Raw genomic sequence first — 20,577 nt, 5'->3', positions numbered from 1 at the left:
ATTATTCTTTTGTATTATTTCATCTTTCCTTCTACATCGTTTGTATGTGCGCGTGTGGTGTGACGTCATTTGTATCTACGACACCGTAAGGGGGTGTGGTGTGTATATTAGCGTGTGTCTGTTCACCTGTGCGGCACGGCGGGTTGTTCGGACCATGGCTGCAGGCCGAGCATGGGGAACAATCTTTCTTCTGACCGTCATTGTCACCGTCACTGGAGTAATTATTGTCACTAACGTCACTACGAAGATTTATGCGCTGTTGATCCTCTCTTGACTGATGAAAGGCATCTATCAATGTAAGTGATTGGCGTGTATTCTTTCTGCTGGTGAAACGGAGTAATAAACATCAGATGAAATACTTCAGTGCGACGCGTGAGTATAATCTCCTCATGTCTTAGCCTGCTGCTGCAATTCTCTAAAAAAGCATCGATGGGAAACTGATTGAACACCGCCGAGTGTTCAAGGGATCTACATTCCGGCATGAATTAAGGGAATTGATTTGGAGTCAATATCCTGGTCTTTGGTTTAGCAACCCTCTCACACCCTGACGAGGGCTGATTTCGCTAGGTGTGGTGCCCTGGGGATTTGAGGACCCCCGAAAGACTGCGGGTCGGTGACCCAAGGTTAGAGTTCCTTAAAAACCGTGTTTGATTTCCTAGGCATAGTGCAGCCCTTGCGAGGTGCTGGGATACAGTAAAATTAAACAGCGTGCTTTGGGAGTGTGGAGGGGGAGAGAGACGAGTGATTAAATAGATAAATGAAATGTGTTGAGAAATGCACTTTAAGAAATACGTTTTGGAAGTACGTTCTAAGGAATTGAGAACGCAGACAGGTTAAAGCATAAACTTGCGACTATAATAATTGAGTCTGAGCGGTTAAAATAAACTCACAAACGCATTAACTCCGGAAGGTTAGTATAAACTTTCGGCATAAATGAAGTCTGCGAGACTAACATAAGCTCGCGGACACAAACATTTTCTCTGAAAGGTTAGTATAAACTTTCAGAACATAGCTGTCTGCTCCGGTAAAATACATACAAACTGGTTGACTGCTGTTAAATGGAAGATGAATTTGATGGAGAACTGGAGGACGGCGGCTGGGGGCCAGCGCCGGGGTATGAATGGAAAATAATAAATGACCAACTGAGGCTGCTGTTGGTGGCGGTGAGTGGAGATACCTGAAAGGTGTAATTCGGAAAAACCACCTCTATACGAGGGAAGAAAAAAAAAAAAAAAAAAGGAGAGACAGATTCTCAACCAACAGTCCTGCAGCTGCAGGGCCACTGTCTAAGCTCTCCAAGCTATTACTACAATTTTGATTTTAAAATAGTAGAATTGTAGACATGCATTGAAGAAAGAAAAATACGATTTAAAGTCTTTAAAGCAACAACGGCTAGAATAAGCGTCATAAATCTCATAAAGCATTTAAGGGTTTTATGGGAGTAACAAGGTCACAGCAGTGAGAAGATGTGTGGGAGCAACGGTGGAGGCCAATAAGGCTGGACAGGTTTTATACCTCCTCACTTGGAGGAACTCAAGCAAATTCAAGAAGCACACACACATACTGGTGAATAAAGTTAATCCTGAGTGCAATTATTTCTTAGTGATATAATTAAGTTTATGCATCTTTCTTGAATACCAGGATACATAAAGAATAAAGAGGGTCAATTTTCCTTTTGTTTTTCAGTTTAGATATAGTTTTAGAATAAGCTCATCATTACTGGGATGTCAAAGGTCTGTTAAAAACTTTTACATGACCAAGCGGATTGTTCCTGATTTATCAAAAATCAGGAACTTCCTGTCTCAAAGTGATGCAGAAAAATTAGTTCATGCGTTTGTCACTTCCAGACTGGACTACTGTAATTCTTTGTTATCAGGCTGCTCTTATAAATCTCTTAAGCCTCTCCAGCTGATTCAGAATGCTGCAGCACGTGTATTAACAAGAACTAAGAAATGGGATCATATCACTCCTGTATTAACTTCTCTGCACCGGCTCCCTGTTAAATCAAGAATAGATTTTAAGGTACTTCTCCTCACCTACAAGGCACTTGCTGGTGAGGCACAGTCGTATCTTCAAGAGCTTGTAACACCGTATTGCCCTACAAGGCAACTGCGCTCCATAGATGCTGGGTTACTTGTTGTTCCTAGGGTTTTAAAAAGTAGGCTGGGGGCCAGAGCCTTCAGTTATCAAGCTCCTCTTTTGTGGAACCAGGTTCCACTTTCAATCCGGGGAGCAGATTCGGTCAGCTCTTTTAAAGTAAAACTTAAAACGTTCCTCTTTGATTCTGCCTATAGTTAGGGCTGGCTCAGGTTAGTCCGGACCAGCCCTTAGTTAAGCTGCTATAGGCTTAGACTGCCGGAGGACTTCTTAGGACACACCGAGCTCCTCTCTCACGCTCTCGTTCTACCATAATTCAAGTTTTATTAATGCACATGACTAATTCAGCTTCTTTCCGGGAGTTTTTTTTGTGCTTTCGCCCCTATCAGGTCTCCATAGATCGTGGTTCCTTCGGGACCCTGGTCCTGACACCTACTGTGGCCATGCTGACGCCTGCTGCTGCCATCATCATCATCATCATCATTATTTTAGATATTAATCATACTTTACTCATAAAACGACATTACCCTCTCCTAAAATCTCTGTGCTCTCCCTCCCCACAGGCTTCTGTGGATGGTGGTTCTATCTGATGGTGGTTGCCTCTGCAGTGGTCCTGCTGTGCGCCTGGCTTACTACTCACAATTACTTGAATCATTTCTGTCATAGGAATTGCATGTATTATACATTGTTCATTCTGTACACATGGCATCCATTGTAGTCTGTCCATCCCGGGAGTGGGATCCCTCCTCTGACGTTCTCCCTAAGGTTTCTTCCCTTTTTTCCCTCTTGTAAGGGTTTTTTCATTTTTTGGGGAGTTTTTCCTGTGCCGATGGTGGGTTTCGGGGCAGAGGATGTCGTATGTGTACAGACTGTAAAGCCCTCTGAGGCAAATTTGTAATTTGCGATTCTGGGCTATACAAAATAAAATGAATTGAATTGATTAAAAGACCAACCAGTCCAACAGCCCACCACCAGTCTGGATGAGTACACAGAGGCTGTGCCGGCATACATTAGCTTCTGTGAAGACAGCTGTGTCCCATAATGCACCAGGGTGAGTTACAACAAGCCCTGGTTTACCGCTGAACTCAGACGGCTTCGATTACAAAAGAATCATGCGTTTAGAAGTGGGGACAGAAACTTGTTTAAAGAGTCAAAATACAGGTTTGGCAAGGCCGCCAGAGACCCCGCACGACTCAGAGGCTCCAACAGCCTGTCAGAATGTCATACATGTGCCAACTTCCTTTAAAATGTCATTCACGAGCCAACTTCTGTTGAATTTCAACTATGAACCATTTAAAAGGAAATGGCCCATAGAAACATAATAATTCCACTTCAGGTAGATAGTAATCCCCTCATAGTGTCACTCAGAGATAACTTCTGTAAGAATGTTAGACATGAGCCAACTTCCTTCAAAATGTCCTTCACGAGCCAACTTCTGTTCAGTTCCTACATACATATGGGTTGTGAAACCTACACCAATGGAACAGTGTCTGATATCAGAGTGAACTGTGAACAAAGATGCTTTTGTGAAAGGGAAACATTTGCTTTGATTTATTTTAGTGCGAAAAGATAAAAGATTAGAACTTACAGTACTTACAATGTTTCATTGAGCGAACAAGGTTATAAATTGCAAGTGGTGGGATGGTGTGGCCGTGATAAAGAATTGAGCTGGAGTGTCTCACTCTGATAAGATGCCAGTTTCCTGGAAAGAGTCTCTTTATTTGTATTTACCGATTGTCTGTGCAAAATCTTCCACAACAATAAATAAGCACACCCTTCAATTAACACTTTGTTCAGCATCTGACCTCCAGCCGAGGCCTCATCCCCATCCTCTCGGCATTGTGTCCTGTGTGCACACACAAACACAAGTTTATTATTAATGACAATTGTATGTTTGACGACAGATCCCTTGGAATTCATAATAGTATATTGAATTAAAAGAAAGAACAAAAGGCAAAGGCTGGCTACTGTGTCAACCAATGTGAAAGGAAGCAACCGCTTAAACGGAGCAGTGTGCAGCATTCACAGGGATCACTGAGCATTATTTCTTTGCAGTAAATTTATAACATATATAACAGTTTAAGATAATAAGGACTCAAAGAATTCAGTATATTAATGAATATGTATATATATATATATGTATATATATATATATACATATATATATATATATATATATATATATTTATTAATATAAGCATTATATATATTAAGCATTACAGCCTCTCGGACTGCAATGCTTAATTATTGCACAGGGGCCAGTTATATTTGTCAGTCAGCATCAATGAAAACACACACTGCTGGATATAAAGGCAAACGGCTTGTAGTCAGCATTCATTCAACACGTATTAATTCAATATTAAGCCCAAAATAGTTTCTGACTCACTAGTCGGTAGATTATTTGTACATAAAATCTACCCGCCGCCTTTTCCTCGTGGGGTAGTACTTCATCTTAATACAGGACTCGCAAAAAAATTCCTTACTGTGGAAAGAAAAAAGCTTGAAGTGAAAGGGGTCTAAAGTCTGAAACTATGGAAAGCTGGAGAGACATTCACCAAGGGACTGTACCTTTAAGGGAAAGTGTTTTGATGTGAGGTTAACGTGCGTGTCCGCGGTAGTTCTCACGTGTTGTTTTCTATTATTGAATTGGAGAGTAAAGCTGACTCAACGCATCTCCATCTCCTGTCTCGTCACTTTTCACCCTCCACAGAATGCCGTTTTAGTCCAAATTAAATAAATGAATAAATACATGAAATATGCATTTGAAATACATCATGAAATACATAAATGAGGTAATAAAAACATAACTATTAAATACATTTAATTATTTCATGGTGCTTTTATTTCATAATGCCACTTTTCATTTCATGGTACTTTTATTTCATAATGCCGTTTTACATTTCCAGAGACTTTTATTTCATAATGCCATTTTTCATTACCAGAGACTTATTTCATAATGCCGTTTTACATTTCACGTTCTTATAGGCAAATCAGGGGGCGTGGCTACATCTAACATTCAGAACAGACAACAGAGCCGTGCGCAAAAGAAGGCTGGCAAAGGTACGTGAGTGTTGACATAATGGAAGACATCGGTGGGCTCCGAGGTAGCATGCTAGCATTAGCAGATCAAATTGATCAACATGGGTTTTCTAAAGTAATTTTAAATTACCGGAAACTGCATTCGTTCATTTAATTTTTATGTATTTATTACCTCATTTACGTTTATTTTAAACCTTTAGATTTAGTTCCAAGGAAATTAAACATATGTTCATACATAGCTTCCAGAATCTGAGGTTGCAGCAGATGGAAGTTGAAAATATTTGGAAAATAGGTTGTAATAGAGTTTGTATGTTTTATAATAATTGAGTTTTCATCGTTACAAACATTATAAAGTGAGTTCACAATAACAGCCTTTTGTGTCGGTGCTTCCATGGTGACGGTCTGAGTGGACAGGACAAAACGAGGACCACAGTGGAAACAAACTTTAGGTTTTATTCCAATAACTGTCTGTAGTTGAATGATCCCTTTACCATTGCTGAATCAATCCATCAATCCCAGTGAGACGTATAGAAACACCCAGAGTACAGAGCCCTACAACACTGACAGCAGATTTGTGACCACCTGAAAAAGGAAACAAGCTTTCTAGATATTCTACCACAGTACTCACATTAGGTTGTTGTGGTGGTTAGGGGTTAGAGAAGGTGTGCTGGGAAGCACAAGGTTGGTGGTTCGAGTCCAGGCTGCCCCATGTTTAATGTTGAAGTGTCCCTGAGCAAGACACCTAACCCCTAATTGCTCTCCAGGCAAAATGTGAAAAAGCCATGGGTTTAAAGTGTAATGTAAGTTGCTTTGGATAAAAGCGTCTGCTAAATGACCTGTAATGCAATTAGGGCTGTTTATCAGCATTAGGATAATTATCAGTCTGTTCAGCTTACTTTAGGTAGTTTCATCACATACATTCACATACGCATGGTTTGATATTTTATGACACTTGTACATTTATTGCATTCGAAAAGCTGTTAAAAGGTAAACACGGTGTGTGTGTTTGCGGTGTGTGAACAAGCCTGTTCACCCTTTGAATATACAGCATTCTGTATTAGAATTATTAAAATAACATCCACACCCTCTGCTAACATGTATGTGTGGAATCACTGAAACAGGCTGATTGGAAATACATCCCTGGAAACTGTCCCACCACCCCGAGTATATTTTGTCATGCTAACCCCTCTCACATTAACACACACACACACACACACATTATATATATATTTGTGGCCGAGATCAAATATTTGAATGCTGTGAACACAACTTTGTTTACTTCTGCCTCCCACAGGGCTTCAAACTCCAAACAGGGTTTTTTATGGTTTACTTCAACAGCAGCTTTCTTCTTGCCACTGTTCCATAAAGGCCACATTCATGGAGTACACGGCTCATAGTTGTCCTGTGGACAGAGTTGCCATGGGACTCCTGGTTGCGTCTGTTTAATTTACATATGAATACATACGCACACAACACTTCCATTTTTATCTGTGAATAATTTAGAAATTTATGTAAACTTTCCCCCGACTTCCAGATGAGGGACTGTTTTGTGTTGGTCCATTACATAAAATCCCAATGAAGTACATTTTAACCTGTGGTTATACCATGGCAAAATGTAGAAAAGGCCAACAGGGGTTAATGCTTACGCAAGGCACTGTGTGTGTGTAATGTATATATACATACAAATGTACATTTCTATTTTCTATTTACTGTATGTGTTTTATTTATTATCTTTATTTGTTTCCCTGTGCTTCAGCTGCTACAATCCCCACATTCCCCCTATAAGGGATCATTAAAGGAATATCAGCAGCAGCATCAGCAGCATCAGCAGCATCAGCAGCAGCAGCAGCAGCAGCAGCAGCAGCAGCAGCAGCAGCAGCAGCAGCAGCAGCAGCAGCAGCAGCAGCAGCAGCAGCAGCGGTGGTTTTTCTCGTTCACTCAAACAAACTAACGGCATATCAATTATGACACACAGTGATAATTAGAAATGTTGTTAATTGCAGCAGTAAATTCCTCATTGCAATGCATCGTGGTACATGTAGGCATTCCTCCGTCATTGCAGCCTGCAACGAGGAATGGAGTTGGCTACATGGACCATTATCTCACCTGTATGAAGAAGAGTTTGGGTTTCCCCACCAGACTCCTGCAGCCATTTCCATCGAAGAACTTCGTCAGCTCATCTAAATTCACAAAGCCGCCGTCGGTGCCAGAAATCACACCCTCGTCCCCACGACTCAGCAGCACACACACGAACGACGCACTCTTTCTGTGGTCCTGTGTGGACACTGGAGACACACAGAACAGATGTTCTGTTGTTTTAATAGCGCAGATGCTGTATGTTCGTAAATAGATGATTTGTGAGCAGATTGCACAGACATTTGTGAAGCTCATGGGTGCGTTTTGACATCATAGAGAAACCAGTGTCAGGAGCTGACATCTAGAGGTCGCCGCATGTTACTACGGTCACGCTGTTTATTATGTAAATGCAGCAATTCACACTTAATACATGTGGTCTGGTCTGCGGTCTGATCGTGGACCAGAGTGACCTTATAACCCAGTTTCGAGAAGGTCTTCTCAAGTTCGGCAGCATCCACATCCGTCCCGTGGCGAGTTTCCATGCCTGGAGAGACAGGCAGAAAAGCAGAGGTAGAAACGCACAGGCTTCAACACAACATGATGATTTGTTCTGCAGAGCGAACAGAGTCTCTGAAATGACAAAACACAGGTGAAAGAAGGCAGAAACTCATGGTGGTAGGACGACGTTGGGGCTTTTGAGTAGATCCTGGAGTACGCCGATCAGAAGCTTTCTCGTGGCAGACATTATTGATAACATTAACGATGGCTCGGTTCCATTCCAGAGTCCCAGGAACCCGCCACAGTGTGACAGAGATCCATACCAGGATAATGAATGTGAAGTAGCTATATATAAATCTGCCCTTTGTTTATTTTATTATGCTCTGTTGAACCTGTGATTTTACTACTGTTCCATGTCCAAATGTCCTAATGAGTTTTTAGAAAAGAATGATCCTATATCTTTTCCTAACCACTTCCCCTCCACCTCCATGGAAGGAGTTGTGGAGGTAAATGACAGATGTGACGGACACAACATAAGGAGTGAGGAAATGTGGTGGGAAAACTATTCAATAGTACCAAGTGAGTCCTATAATACTAAAGTAAAGTAATTGAAAAAGACGCAAGTTAAGTTGTCAATTCCTTGAGCAGAGAAGGTCCAGCGGTCGTACAGACTTTTTAGAAAGTTGTATCTTCAACAAAATATTTTTGCACGTGATGATAAAATGACAGGTGTGTGTTTGTGTGCATCAGTGGGTGTAGCTACCTGTTTTGGGGTGAAAATTCTTGATGTTGATGATCACACAGGTTCCCATGCAGGGATAGTCCATCTTGTAGCGGTACTTGTCCTCTCCACTCTGTACATCTCTGTAGAGCTTATCCATTATCCTGCAGGCGTGAACAGTTAGAACATGTGACAAACATTTGGTGAAAGCGGAGACACAAAACATAAAACACACAGTTCAGGGTTCATCAACAAACTCTTAATGCCATACAAAACATTCTATTTGTATTGTTTGAGTACTGAACACTCAGAACTGTAATAATTATGCTGAAATATTGATCTGAATATTTTTCATGAACATTAAACTAATCACATGATCCACTATCTTGTTCTTTTTAGATTTGTGTTTGTCTACTACCTTATATAAAGATTCAATAAGGATTTGAAAACAAGGAGAAAAATAACATTTTACGAAAGCTAGCCAGGTTCGTCCGAGAGAGAAGCCTAGGTGAGGGCGAACTGACATCATGCAGCGCTTGCTTCATGAAATAACGTTTTATCCAGAGTAACCACATATTTCTATATCATTCATATCTATCCCCTTTGATGGGGCAGCAGGAGGCAATCTGGAGAAGTAATTCTTTAAATGCACTGCATGACTTACAGGTAGCTAGGATGATTGACAGGCTTAACAGTTGCACAGCATGAGTCCTTCACTAACCTCCTACACTCAGCAAATGTGAACACTCGTTTCTGTCTTGAACACTTATAACAGCTTTACAGATAAACATGTCACTCAATCAGCACATTTATAATCCTGGTATTTATGTCTTCAATTAGTTTTGACAAAGTGAGGAAAGCAGTGTTTAGTCAAGCCAGATTTTGCCTGACACATAACAACAACATCGGTCATACAGCTGTTTCCCGGTACCGTCCAACACACAAATGCTGATTAAATTAAAACGAAAAATCAATGACTAGCTAACGTTATCTTACATCCATTTAGCGTTAAAGTCCAAATATGCCCAACGCTGGTTAAGTTACCTTAACTTACAGGTAAAAACTCTTACTGTATCTAACAAACAGAATCGTATTCAACCTAGTGAACATTTCCTTTTCACGACCTGCTCCAAGATAGGTACCTGTTTTTAGAGACGGTGGTAGAAAAGGCTCTGTGGTGGTGTTATGAAGTCCCAGTTCTGACTATCATTTCAAGGAAATGTCAAGTGTTTTTAAAATACCTGTCTTGAAACTCTCAGTGGCACCGCCCCAGTTTCAGTTGTTCTTTTTCACTTTCAATTACATGTATTTGGTTATTTGAGGTCTTCTATTTATCAGGTTCAGATGTTACTTTTTTTGCAGGTGAACTTTTAGTTTCTTTCAAATAATCCTAATTATTAGACTGCATTTAGCTCCATATGTTTAGACACAACACAGTAAATGTAAAAGAAAGCACAGTATTTGACAAATGTTTATTGCATCTATCAGAGAACACTACAGAAGTCATACAGCCTCAGCGTGGCTCATGTAGCCTCCAAGTATTCCACCTGTGCACGTTCTGTGCTGGCTCTCATTCCACACACGGTTCCTCGGTCGGGTTCTTCTTCCGCCTCCCTCTGGGCTGCTGGTTGCTCCCTTACAGCTGGTGCTCAGCGGTCCTGACCTGTTGGTCTCCAGCAGCAGAGCAGGCAAGCTGGCCGCCCCGTACTGGACGGGAGGAAGCAGAACGTCACTGTGAACGCTTTTTGGAGATATCCGGAAGCATCAGATCACGAGAATGTAGTTTTTGTCACTAATGTGTAAATACCGTCTCTTATTCTTTGGGCCGCTTGCATCGGTGGTCCAGGTAAAGTCGGTTGAGCTCTCTGAAGTCCAGCAGAAAGGCTTGGCCTCGTCTCAGGTCGGCCAACTGGACTTTAAGCTCAGCTTTCTCCTTCTCCAGCAGCCACGCCGCCCGCTCTGCCCTAACCAATCACACGTGTGCAAAAAGACATGGTGAGGATGTTGAAGTAAGTTGGGGAACGTTGCTCAATAGTGCATCTAATGGGCACCAATGTGGAGGTTTTAATGGCTATACATTACAGTTGGGAGAGGTTATGCATAAACAAGTTCAATAATTAACACCAACAATTATTTTATTGCACGTCAAGCAGTTTTTTTTATTGTTGCTCTGCAACACACGCAAGACTTTAAGAACCATGAATTGAAACAAGTGCGTCGACAAAACGACGCAGACGCATGCGCCAGCCTTTAAGGGGCTCTGTGAGGCGTCCTTGTGCACACGTGTCAGCTCACAGTGGGGCTTTGAGCGTCGACATGCTGGTGTTTGGCAGCCAGTGCGTGAAATACAGGTTTGGCAAGGCCATCAGAGACCCCGAACGACTGTACTCAGAGAGGCTCCAACAGCCTGTCAGAATTTCATACATGAGCCAACTTCCTTTAAAAGGTCATTCACGAGCCAACTTCTGTTGAATTTCAACTATGAACCATTTAAAAGGAAATGGTGCATAGTTATTCCACTTCAGGTAGATAGAGATCATTTCTGTCAAAAAGTCATACATGAGCCAACATCCTGTAAAATGTCGGTCACGAGCCAACTTCTGTTCAATTTCAGATGGCATTTGTTGGAAAAACTGCAATAATGTTACACGTTAGTACAACAGAAAGTCTGTGCTCTTTTACTCAGAGGTACATTATGTTCTGGGTCATCTGATAATCAAGATGTTTAGAATCTTGTGGTGCCAAAGATGATTGTCTACATTAGGGCTGCAACTAACAATTATTTTGATAATCGATTATTTCTTCGATTAATCAATGAATCGGATTTTAAAAAGCTTTAATTTCCAACCCTTTATTTTAAAACAGAACCTCAAATTCGTCAGAACTAGTTCTCTATACTACACTCACGAACACACCCTCATGTTCACTTGAAGCATATTCATTAAATTATTACCATCATTGTAGTGCAAGTTAAGTAAATGCATTCAGCTAAAAAACAACCAAGTGCTATGAGATGAATTTAAAATGGCATTTGTAAATAAATGAGACCGAGACGGTGGATCAAGATGGAGAGAGCTTTTTGCATATGAAGTTGTTGGGGGAGAATTGGTGAGCCTGCATAGGGTGAAGCTCTCAGGAATGTGACCGTTGATGTGAGCCGGTGACTTAAGGCAGTCCAGGGTGAGATAAGACACAGATGAAATCATACGTGCCCTGACTGACCTTTTAGATGTTGTTGATTGTCTGGGTCCATAAAGGGAGGGTCACGGGGTCACCCCTACATCATCTGGTACTTTTACAACACTCCTCTTGAGGGGTGGGCTGTCCTGTCCTGAGGCAGCACAAACCCCCCTAAGTGTATAAAACCTCCTGTTCTTCTCTTTAACTTGGTCAGATCTTCCTGCTCCTTTTGGGGGAAGGAACATCTGTCCCTTTTCAGCTGAATTGTAGTCATTTGACTTCTGTCTGTGCTTATGACTTGTGCTGATGATTTCTGTATTCTTTATCTTTTTTCTATATTCTAGTTAGTAATAAATACTTAATCACAAAGCAAGCTTAAGATACTCTTGATTTCTCACATGGGCTAAATCCACAAATTTCTGCCACAGAAGTCAAACAAGCAGCAGCGTGACATACAGTGGAGAACTGTGCAGAGGAATTCCTCCAAGTGTCAAACAGAAGGGCGATGAGTGGCAAACGGACCACTTCACACACTGACAGTGCCTGGAACATGGTGGTAGCTGCTAGGCTACTTCCATCTCAATATCTACCTGCAGAGGACCACCACTGTGTCCCTAAAAGAAAGTGGTTTGAAAACATCCAGGCTAAATGTTGGGAGATGTTGGCACTTCAAACACAGCCGTTAAATGATGGCGAGTTGAGAGCAGAGTCCACGATGACAGCAGGAAGAGTGGCTAGTTCAACGTGTTCCACCTCCTTGATGATCACATATGTGTACAATTAAACAACAGTGTCTAAAATACACACTCATACTCATTCATTTATAAGATTCAGTTTCTACAATAAAAACAAAGTTTTAAATATATTTATGTAAAATATATGTATAAACATTGTGGCAATCCACGGGCGCAGCACTCTGGACAGCGCCTCAAGAGAGCAGCACAAAGAGCAGGGGCACCAACGAGCAAGAGGTCAGGTGACCAAAAGGGGAAACACCCCGCCCCCTCAGGCGACAACGAGCGGCCCAGGTGCAGCTCATAAGGCTGATGAAGGTTGGCCACACTATAAAAGCATGGTTCCTTTGGGACCGTGGTCCTGACACCTACCGTGGTCCTGCCTGCCTGCCTGCCTGCTAGCTATCATCATTATTATTTTAGATATTAATCATATTACTGTATCCGTAAACAAACATTACCCTCTCCTAAAGTCTCTCTGCCCTCCCTCCCCACAGGCTTCTGTGGATGGTGGTTCTATCTGATGGTGGTTGCCCCTGCAGTGGTCCTGCTGTGCGCCTGGCTTACTACTCACAATTACTTGAATCATTTCTGTCATAGGAATTGCATGTATTATACATTGTTCATTCTGTACACATGGCATCCATTGTAATCTGTCCATCCCGGGAGTGGGATCCCTCCTCTGACGTTCTCCCTAAGGTTTCTTCCCTTTTTTCCCTCTTGGAAGGGTTTTTTCATTTTTTGGGGAGTTTTTCCTGTGCCGATGGTGGGTTTCGGGACAGAGGATGTTGTATGAGTACGGACTGTAAAGCCCTCTGAGGCAAATTTGTAAGTTGCGATAATGGGCTATACAAAATAAAATGAATTGAATTGATTAAAAGACCAACCAGTCCAACAGCCCAGCAGACAAGAAGTGAGTAGAAGCTGGCTTCACGCTGGGGTTTGTTTTGAGTGTCAAAGCCTGTTTTTGGTGCTTCCTGCAGGAAGGAGACTGAAGGCCGAACAAACCCGCTGAACCGCACCCTCAAAAGAGTAGGAACTTAATTTTCCCTTTTTCGTTACTTTGTACGTTGCAATAAATCGTACCCGTTTCTTGTTCAAAGAGACGTGTATCTGAGTCCGGTGATTCCACCCACACCTGTTGGTTACCACAACATGCTTATATGTATAAACAATTATATAGACCAGTGGACCAGTGAGGCTGAGGAGAACCTCAAGGCGTGACTGGACCGTACGGACTGCGATATTTTCAGGACTGTAGTCTGGATGAGTACACAGAGGCTGTGCCGGCATACATTAGCTTCTGTGAAGACAGCTGTGTCCCATAATGCACCAGGGTGAGTTACAACAAGCCCTGGTTTACCGCTGAACTCAGACGGCTTCGATTACAAAAGAATCATGGGTTTAGAAGTGGGGACAGAAACTTGTTTAAAGAGTCAAAATACAGGTTTGGCAAGGCCGCCAGAGACCCCGCACGACTCAGAGGCTCCAACAGCCTGTCAGAATGTCATACATGTGCCAACTTCCTTTAAAATGTCATTCACGAGCCAACTTCTGTTGAATTTCAACTATGAACCATTTAAAAGGAAATGGCCCATAGAAACATAATAATTCCACTTCAGGTAGATAGTAATCCCCTCATAGTGTCACTCAGAGATAACTTCTGTAAGAATGTTAGACATGAGCCAACTTCCTTCAAAATGTCCTTCACGAGCCAACTTCTGTTCAGTTCCTACATACATATGGGTTGTGAAACCTACACCAATGGAACAGTGTCTGATATCAGAGTGAACTGTGAACAAAGATGCTTTTGTGAAAGGGAAACATTTGCTTTGATTTATTTTAGTGCGAAAAGATAAAAGATTAGAACTTACAGTACTTACAATGTTTCATTGAGCGAACAAGGTTATAAATTGCAAGTGGTGGGATGGTGTGGCCGTGATAAAGAATTGAGCTGGAGTGTCTCACTCTGATAAGATGCCAGTCTCCTGGAAAGAGTCTCTTTATTTGTATTTACCGATTGTCTGTGCAAAATCTTCCACAACAATAAATATGCACACCCTTAAACTGACACTTTGTTCAGCATCTGACCTCCAGCCGAGGCCTCATCCCCATCCTCTCGGCATTGTGTCCTGTGTGCACACACAAACACAAGTTTATTATTAATGACAAATGTTTGATGACAGATCCCTTGGAATTCATAACAGTATATTGAATTAAAAGAAAGAACAAAACGCAACGGCTGGCTACTGTGTCAACCAATGTGAAAGGAAGCAACCGCTTAAACGGAGCAGTGTGCAGCATTCACAGGGATCACTGAGCATTATTTCTTTGCAGTAAATTTATAACATATATAACAGTTTAAGATAAGGACTCAAAGAATTCAGTATATTAATGAATATGTATATATATATATATATATATATATATATATATATATATAAAGGCATTACATTATATATATTATATATTAAGCATTACAACCTCTCGGACTGTAATGCTTAATTATTGCACAGGGTCCAATTATATTTGTCAGTCAGCATCAATGAAAACACACACTGCTGAATATGAAGGCAAACGGCTTGTAGTCAGCATTCATTCAACACGTATTAATTCAATATTAAGCCCAAAATAGTTTCTGACTCACCAATCGGTAGATTATTTGTACATAAAATCCACCCGCCGCCTTTTCCTCGTGAAGACGTCAATCACAACTTTAAAACTCGTCTAAAATCTGTGATGTCGCCGGACAACGCTGACGTCAGTTTGACTTGAATTTCGCAGCGATTACATTTACAACGTAGGTGGCGTAGTGACGTCAAATGTCCAGTACTCGATTTTAATTGGTCCATGTTTGATACGTAACGTAGATTATTATTATTATTTTTGAGCTATTATTTTTGGCTTAACCATTTACGTGCAAAGGCACAGCAGATCGAAGGGGCTTTTCGCTTATCGTCCCCAATGAACAGACGGTAAAAGCACTGCTTATTCTAGTTCTTTGTCATCATTTGTCATCGTAACGTCTAAACAATGTATAATTACAAGAATAAATAGTAAAAATACAAATTAAAGTTTAATAAATGAAATGATTTAATAAACATTTTTATGTTTAGAATTTTGGCTGCCTGCACGTCACTGAGATGAACCTATGAACCCAGTTTGTTGGGAAAACACCGGATCAGTGTGTTGGGAAAGACCAACTTAAAAGCCCCACAAAACTTCACACAATGAATTATTTTGGATAAAATGTGTCTGTTTTCATCCACGTTCTGGTTGTGTCTCCTTACTGTAGTTATTGCTGCGGTTAACCAGCCTCCACTTCCTAACACAGACATTCTTGTGTATATTATTACATTACAGGTCATTTAGCAGACACTTTTATCCAAAGCGACTTACATTACACTTTAAACCCATGGCTTTTTTCACACTTCGACATGGAACATGGGGCAGCCTGGACTCGAACCACCAACCCACCTCATCTTCTCTAACCCCTGCGCCATGACGACGACAACCCCGTGCATATACGCCTTAGTTAACTAGCGTGTATGAGTTCTGGGAGGAGGTGAAAGTTAATAATAGCAGAATGCCACTGCCTTCTAGTATTGATGGCATTACTGAACCTGAAGACATGCAGAACTATGGAGGAGAAACTACGAGAACATTTTTAACTGTGTGAAGAGTGTTCAAAAGTGCTCAACATAGGAAAGATACCTTACAGTGAACGTGTAGTTATCAAGCCGGAGGAAGCATGCTATGCTATTGACAAACTTAAAATGAATAAAGCCTGTGGGCGGGATAGAATAACAGCAGAACATCTGAAATATGCTGGTCAAAGTATCTCAGTTTTACTTGCTTTGTGCTTTTCTGGGTTGATGAAACATGGCATACTTCCTGGGTCCATGTTGTCTGTTTTGCTGGTGCCTGTAGTTAAAAATAAGACTGGTAAATTAACTAGTATAGATAACTATAGACCTATTGCTCTTGCTAGTATACTATCCAAGGTACTAGAAGGGATTCTTATGGATATGATTGCAGAATACATTGCATCAACAGATAATCAGTTTGGTTTTAAGAGCAATCATGGAACTGATCTGGGTATTTATGCACTTAAAGAAATTGTCCATAGGTACAGATCACGCAATAGCACAGTATTTGTGTGTTACCTGGATGTGTCACCAGGGGGACATTGTGGTTTCTTTAAATTGTTGGTTTGTTATATTTTAGCATGGTTTGTTTTATTTCATTTTAGAATGGTTTGTTTTATTACATTTTAGCATGGTTTGTTGGCAGGGCAGACCCCATGCTGTCACTCACGGTAATACAACAACAACTGCTGTTTCTCGTTGACACTGGGGCCACATACTCCACCATACAGGCAGCGGGCTCGTCTGCTATGTCCAGACATAGCGTCAGCGTTGTGGGGTTCTGCCTCTAACAGTCCCCCTACCGTTGAAAGTGGGAAATCAGACATTGACTCAATGACTCTTGACCAAAAGTGGAAGCCTTGGATAACTCTTCTTGATTCGCATGTTCCTTCTCCAGATCCCCCTCATGTAACATTGTTTTATGATAGACAAAGGGATGAGTGCTATTGTGACGAATTCATGGAACATTTAGAAAACACAAAGTGTGAGGTGACGTTCCAAAACCTCTATGTGGGCCCAGAAGGGGTAGCCTCAGCGGTCATCGTCTCCCCCATATTTACGCATTTCTTCCGACAAAAGCTCTTCAAACTGATCCATTCTCTCGTAAAAATCTTCGTTTTAATAGTGCCGCTATTGTCTTCGACAAAAAACGTTAGTCCACCCATTGTTTTGGCGGTGAATTGCTTTGCAACAGGCGCAAGCCTTTTAGAACCATGAATTGAACTGTGTGTAAAGATGCAGACGCAGAAACATGCGCCAGCCTTTAGCAGACCAATCGCAGCCTTGCGGGCTGCAGGAGGCTTGCGTAGCTTTTGACGCAAGCCTAGAAAAAAGGGTCGTCACGCGCAAGCACGCAAGGAGGTGTGAAAAGGCACGCAAGAGGCTATTGCGTCTGCGTGTCCTTGTCCTGTCTCCACAGTTAGGACTGATAGCATGAAGTGCTCAACTTTATATTTGACAAACCCGAGATGATTCATTTTTCAGAGATATTAACCCGGTTATCACCGCTTCGACAGAGACCCAAAAGCAGATGTGAGGAGTAAGCTTTCATGAAGAGGAATTCGGGCAGGCAGTGTCGTTGTCGGAGGCAGGCAGGAGTTCGGTACACAGGAGGTCGGAGGTACAGAGGTGGCAGGCAGGAGTTCGGTACACAGGAGGTCGGAGGTACAGAGGTGGCAGGCAGGAGTTCGGCACACAGGAGGTCGGAGGTACAGAGGTGGCAGGCAGGAGTTCGGTACACAGGAGGTCGGAGGTACAGAGGTGGCAGGCAGTGTCGTTGTCGGAGGCAGGCAGGAGGTCGGAGGTACAGAGGTGGCAGACAGACAGGCAGGCAGGCAGGCAGGCAGTACACGGGGGATCTCTACATCCTGGGAACTACGGGGATACAACGCTGGTAAGACCTGGGGAAACACACAAGACCAACTGGCAACAAGAACAGGGAGCAGACACAGGTTATATGCCCACGGGATAATTGACAAACAGGGAACACCTGGTGTGGGAGGAGACAGGGGAAAAGCAGGTGAAAACAGGTGAACACAATTAGGGCGTGACACCGGTAGATACATTTATACATAAGATTCCTTAATACAGCTTTTAAAAAGTATTAACTCCCACAGTCACAAACATTTCACTGGCACCACACCATCTCGGTCTCTTTAGTAATATTCACATGACATCATTATAAGCTACTTTGATTCTCTGTAGACTTGCTTTTTTATAATTGGGTGACAAGTGTGCAGTATAGGGGGTGTACAATAAGCTCTAACCCAGAGACATCTTTACTTCATCTGTATGCATACTAAATTTGCACGAAAGAATGTTAGCTTGTGCATTCATCTTACGACATTGCCTATAGATATCATCATCATCTGTTCTGTAATAAAATATTTTTTAATAAAATATATTTTACCTTATCACAGGCAGGTATGAGGTCATTAACAGAAAATTAAAAATCAGGGATATTTAGAATTCTGTCCTCTTTTGTTCTACAAATTAAGATAGTACTCTTACTGGCGTAATATTTGATATCACGTTACACACGATAGATAGTACATATAGTCAGGAGCTGCTGGAGACCAGCACTACATAGGCTAAAAATCACAAGATCATCGGCATACATAATATGATTAATTAAGGTATTACCAATCATGCACCCAGTATTACAGGCGTTCATCTGCTTGGAAATATGATCAATATCATGTATCAGGAAACATTTATTTACCAAAATATGCCAAACATACAAGCAATTTGTCTTGGCGGTTAGTGTGCGACAGTAGACAGACATGACAGCAGTGCACAAGTAATAAAATAAAGTAAAATGAAATGCTAATGCAATGGGTTAGTAGAATAAGGCTATGGGTTAGTATAAAACAAGGGAATAAAATAAAAAAAATTAAATATTAAAAAAGTTAAAAAGAAAAATATTAAGCATAAAGTGCACTAACGAACAAGTAACAAACAAGTAACAAAGTGACGAGTGACAACAAAGTGATGAATTACAGTTAAAGTGACATGTGCAGTATGAAGGGGAGTGACCGGTGGAGTGTTATAGTCAGTCAGTGGGAGACCGGGCTCTGTTGATGAGCCCGACTGCCGACGGGAAGAAACTGTTCGTGTGGCGGGAGGTCTTAGTCCTGATGGACCTCAGCCTCCTGCCAGATGGAAGGGGCACAAACAGTTTTTGTCCGGGGTGGGAGGGGTCGACCACAATCTTTTTAGCAGGCTTCAGAGGCTTGGAAGCGAACAAGTCCTGCAGGGATGGCAGGATGCAGCCGATCACCCTCTCTGCAGAGCGGATGACCCGCTGCAGCCTGCCCTTGTCCTTGGCTGTGGCTACAGCGTACCAGACGGTGATGGAGGAGCAGAGGATGGACTCGATGATGGCCGTGTAGAAGTGGATCATCATCGTCTTTGGCAGGTTGAATTTCTTCAGCTGCCTCAGGAAGAACAACCTCTGCTGAGCCTTCTTGGTGATGGAGCTGATGTTCAGCTCCCACTTGAGGTCCTGGGTGATGATGGAGCCCAGGAAACGGAAGGAATCCACAATAGTGACGGGGGAGTCACACAGGGTGATGGGGGAGGGTGGGGCTCTGTTCCTCCGGAAATCCACAACCATCTCCACTGTCTTTAAATCCGTGGTGAACTCGTGGAAATGTAGGACAGATGACATTGCTGGCGGGCGGACCATGGCTCGGCCACCTTGGCCATGGCGAAAACCAGCGGCTTGTGGTCGAAAAAGGCGGTGAAGTGTCGACCTTCCAGCAGGAAACGAAAGTGTCGGATGGTGAGGTAGAGACCCAGCAGCTCCCGGTCGAAAGTGCTGTACTTACGCTCGTTAGCGCGCAGCTGACGGCTGAAGAAAGCAAGCGGCGGCAGGTGAAGCAAGCAAGCGGCTGCCAGGCCCCGCCTACCCTCTGCTTGTAGACGGCACCGACAGCGTAGTCCGAGGTGATGGCGATGGAAGCTGTGGCTGAAGGATGTGCCAGCATGGTGGCCTGTCATTTAGCTGACGCTTTTATCCAAAGCGACGTACAATAAGTGCATTCAACCATAGGGTACAAACTCAGGAGAACAAGAAACAAGAAAGTGCAATTTCCTCAAATAAGCCAATTTACAATTTGCTATAGATGAGTGACGTTACAAGTACAATTTAAGTGCTACAATTTGTTAGTCTTTAGTCGAGGTAGAGTCTGAAGAGGTGTGTCTTTAGTTTGCGGCGGAAGATGTGAAGGCTCTCTGCGGTCCTGATGTCTTCAGAGAGCTCGTTCCACCATTTCGGCGCAAGGACAGCGAAGAGTCGAGACCTAGTCGAGTGTTTTGCTCTCAGTGAGGGAGGGACGAGTAGTTTTGCAGATGCAGAGCGGAGAGTACGGGTTGGGATGTAGGGTTTGACCATGTCCTGGATGTAAGCTGGACCCGATCCATTCACAGCATGGTACGTGAGCACCAATGTTTTGAACTGGATGCGGGCGGCCACCGGTAGCCAGTGAAGAGAGCGGAGGAGTGGAGTAGTGTGGGAGAATTTCGGAAGGTTGAAGACCAGTCGAGCTGCTGCATTCTGAATGAGCTGCAGAGGTCGAATGGC

At 42.5% G+C, this 20,577-nt stretch overlaps 1 protein-coding gene and 1 long non-coding RNA gene across 2 annotated transcripts; both read right to left on the bottom strand.

Annotated features, from left to right (window-relative positions):
• Positions 1-5,567: 5,567 nt before the first annotated feature.
• Positions 5,568-8,595, bottom strand: LOC144406159 (caspase-3-like). The gene is made up of 3 exons (XM_078100943.1): positions 8,474-8,595; positions 7,624-7,756; positions 5,568-7,543 (listed from the first exon to the last, which is right to left on the bottom strand). The coding sequence occupies exons 1-3, from the start codon at positions 8,589-8,591 to the stop codon at positions 7,234-7,236; spliced, it is 561 nt and encodes a 186-aa protein (XP_077957069.1). The 5' UTR covers positions 8,592-8,595; the 3' UTR covers positions 5,568-7,233.
• Positions 8,596-9,885: 1,290 nt separating this feature from the next.
• LOC144406304 (uncharacterized) lies at positions 9,886-11,115 on the bottom strand. Its single transcript, XR_013467563.1, has 2 exons — positions 10,239-11,115; positions 9,886-10,138 (listed from the first exon to the last, which is right to left on the bottom strand). It is a non-coding gene; the product is annotated as an uncharacterized LOC144406304 (long non-coding RNA).
• Between the last annotated feature and the right edge of the window lie 9,462 nt (positions 11,116-20,577).

The sequence above is a fragment of the Gasterosteus aculeatus genome, chromosome 4 (genome assembly GCF_964276395.1).
Source record: "Gasterosteus aculeatus chromosome 4, fGasAcu3.hap1.1, whole genome shotgun sequence".
Taxonomy (NCBI): Eukaryota; Metazoa; Chordata; class Actinopteri; order Perciformes; family Gasterosteidae; genus Gasterosteus; species Gasterosteus aculeatus.
The sequence above is the reverse complement of the archived record's forward strand: the minus strand, read 5'-3'. Positions and strand labels throughout refer to the sequence as shown.

Bases quoted from the DNA above. Each gene is read 5' to 3' on its own strand.
- LOC144406159 (XM_078100943.1), bottom strand. From the start codon at position 8,591: ATGGATAAGCTCTACAGAGATGTACAGAGTGGAGAGGACAAGTACCGC. The intron at 7,757-8,473 runs GTAGCTACACCC...CTGTCTCTCCAG, and splicing joins GAATTTTCACCCCAAAACAG to GCATGGAAACTCGCCACGGG. The intron at 7,544-7,623 runs GCATTTACATAA...GGTTTCTCTATG, and splicing joins TGTATTAAGTGTGAATTGCT to ATGTCAAAACGCACCCATGA.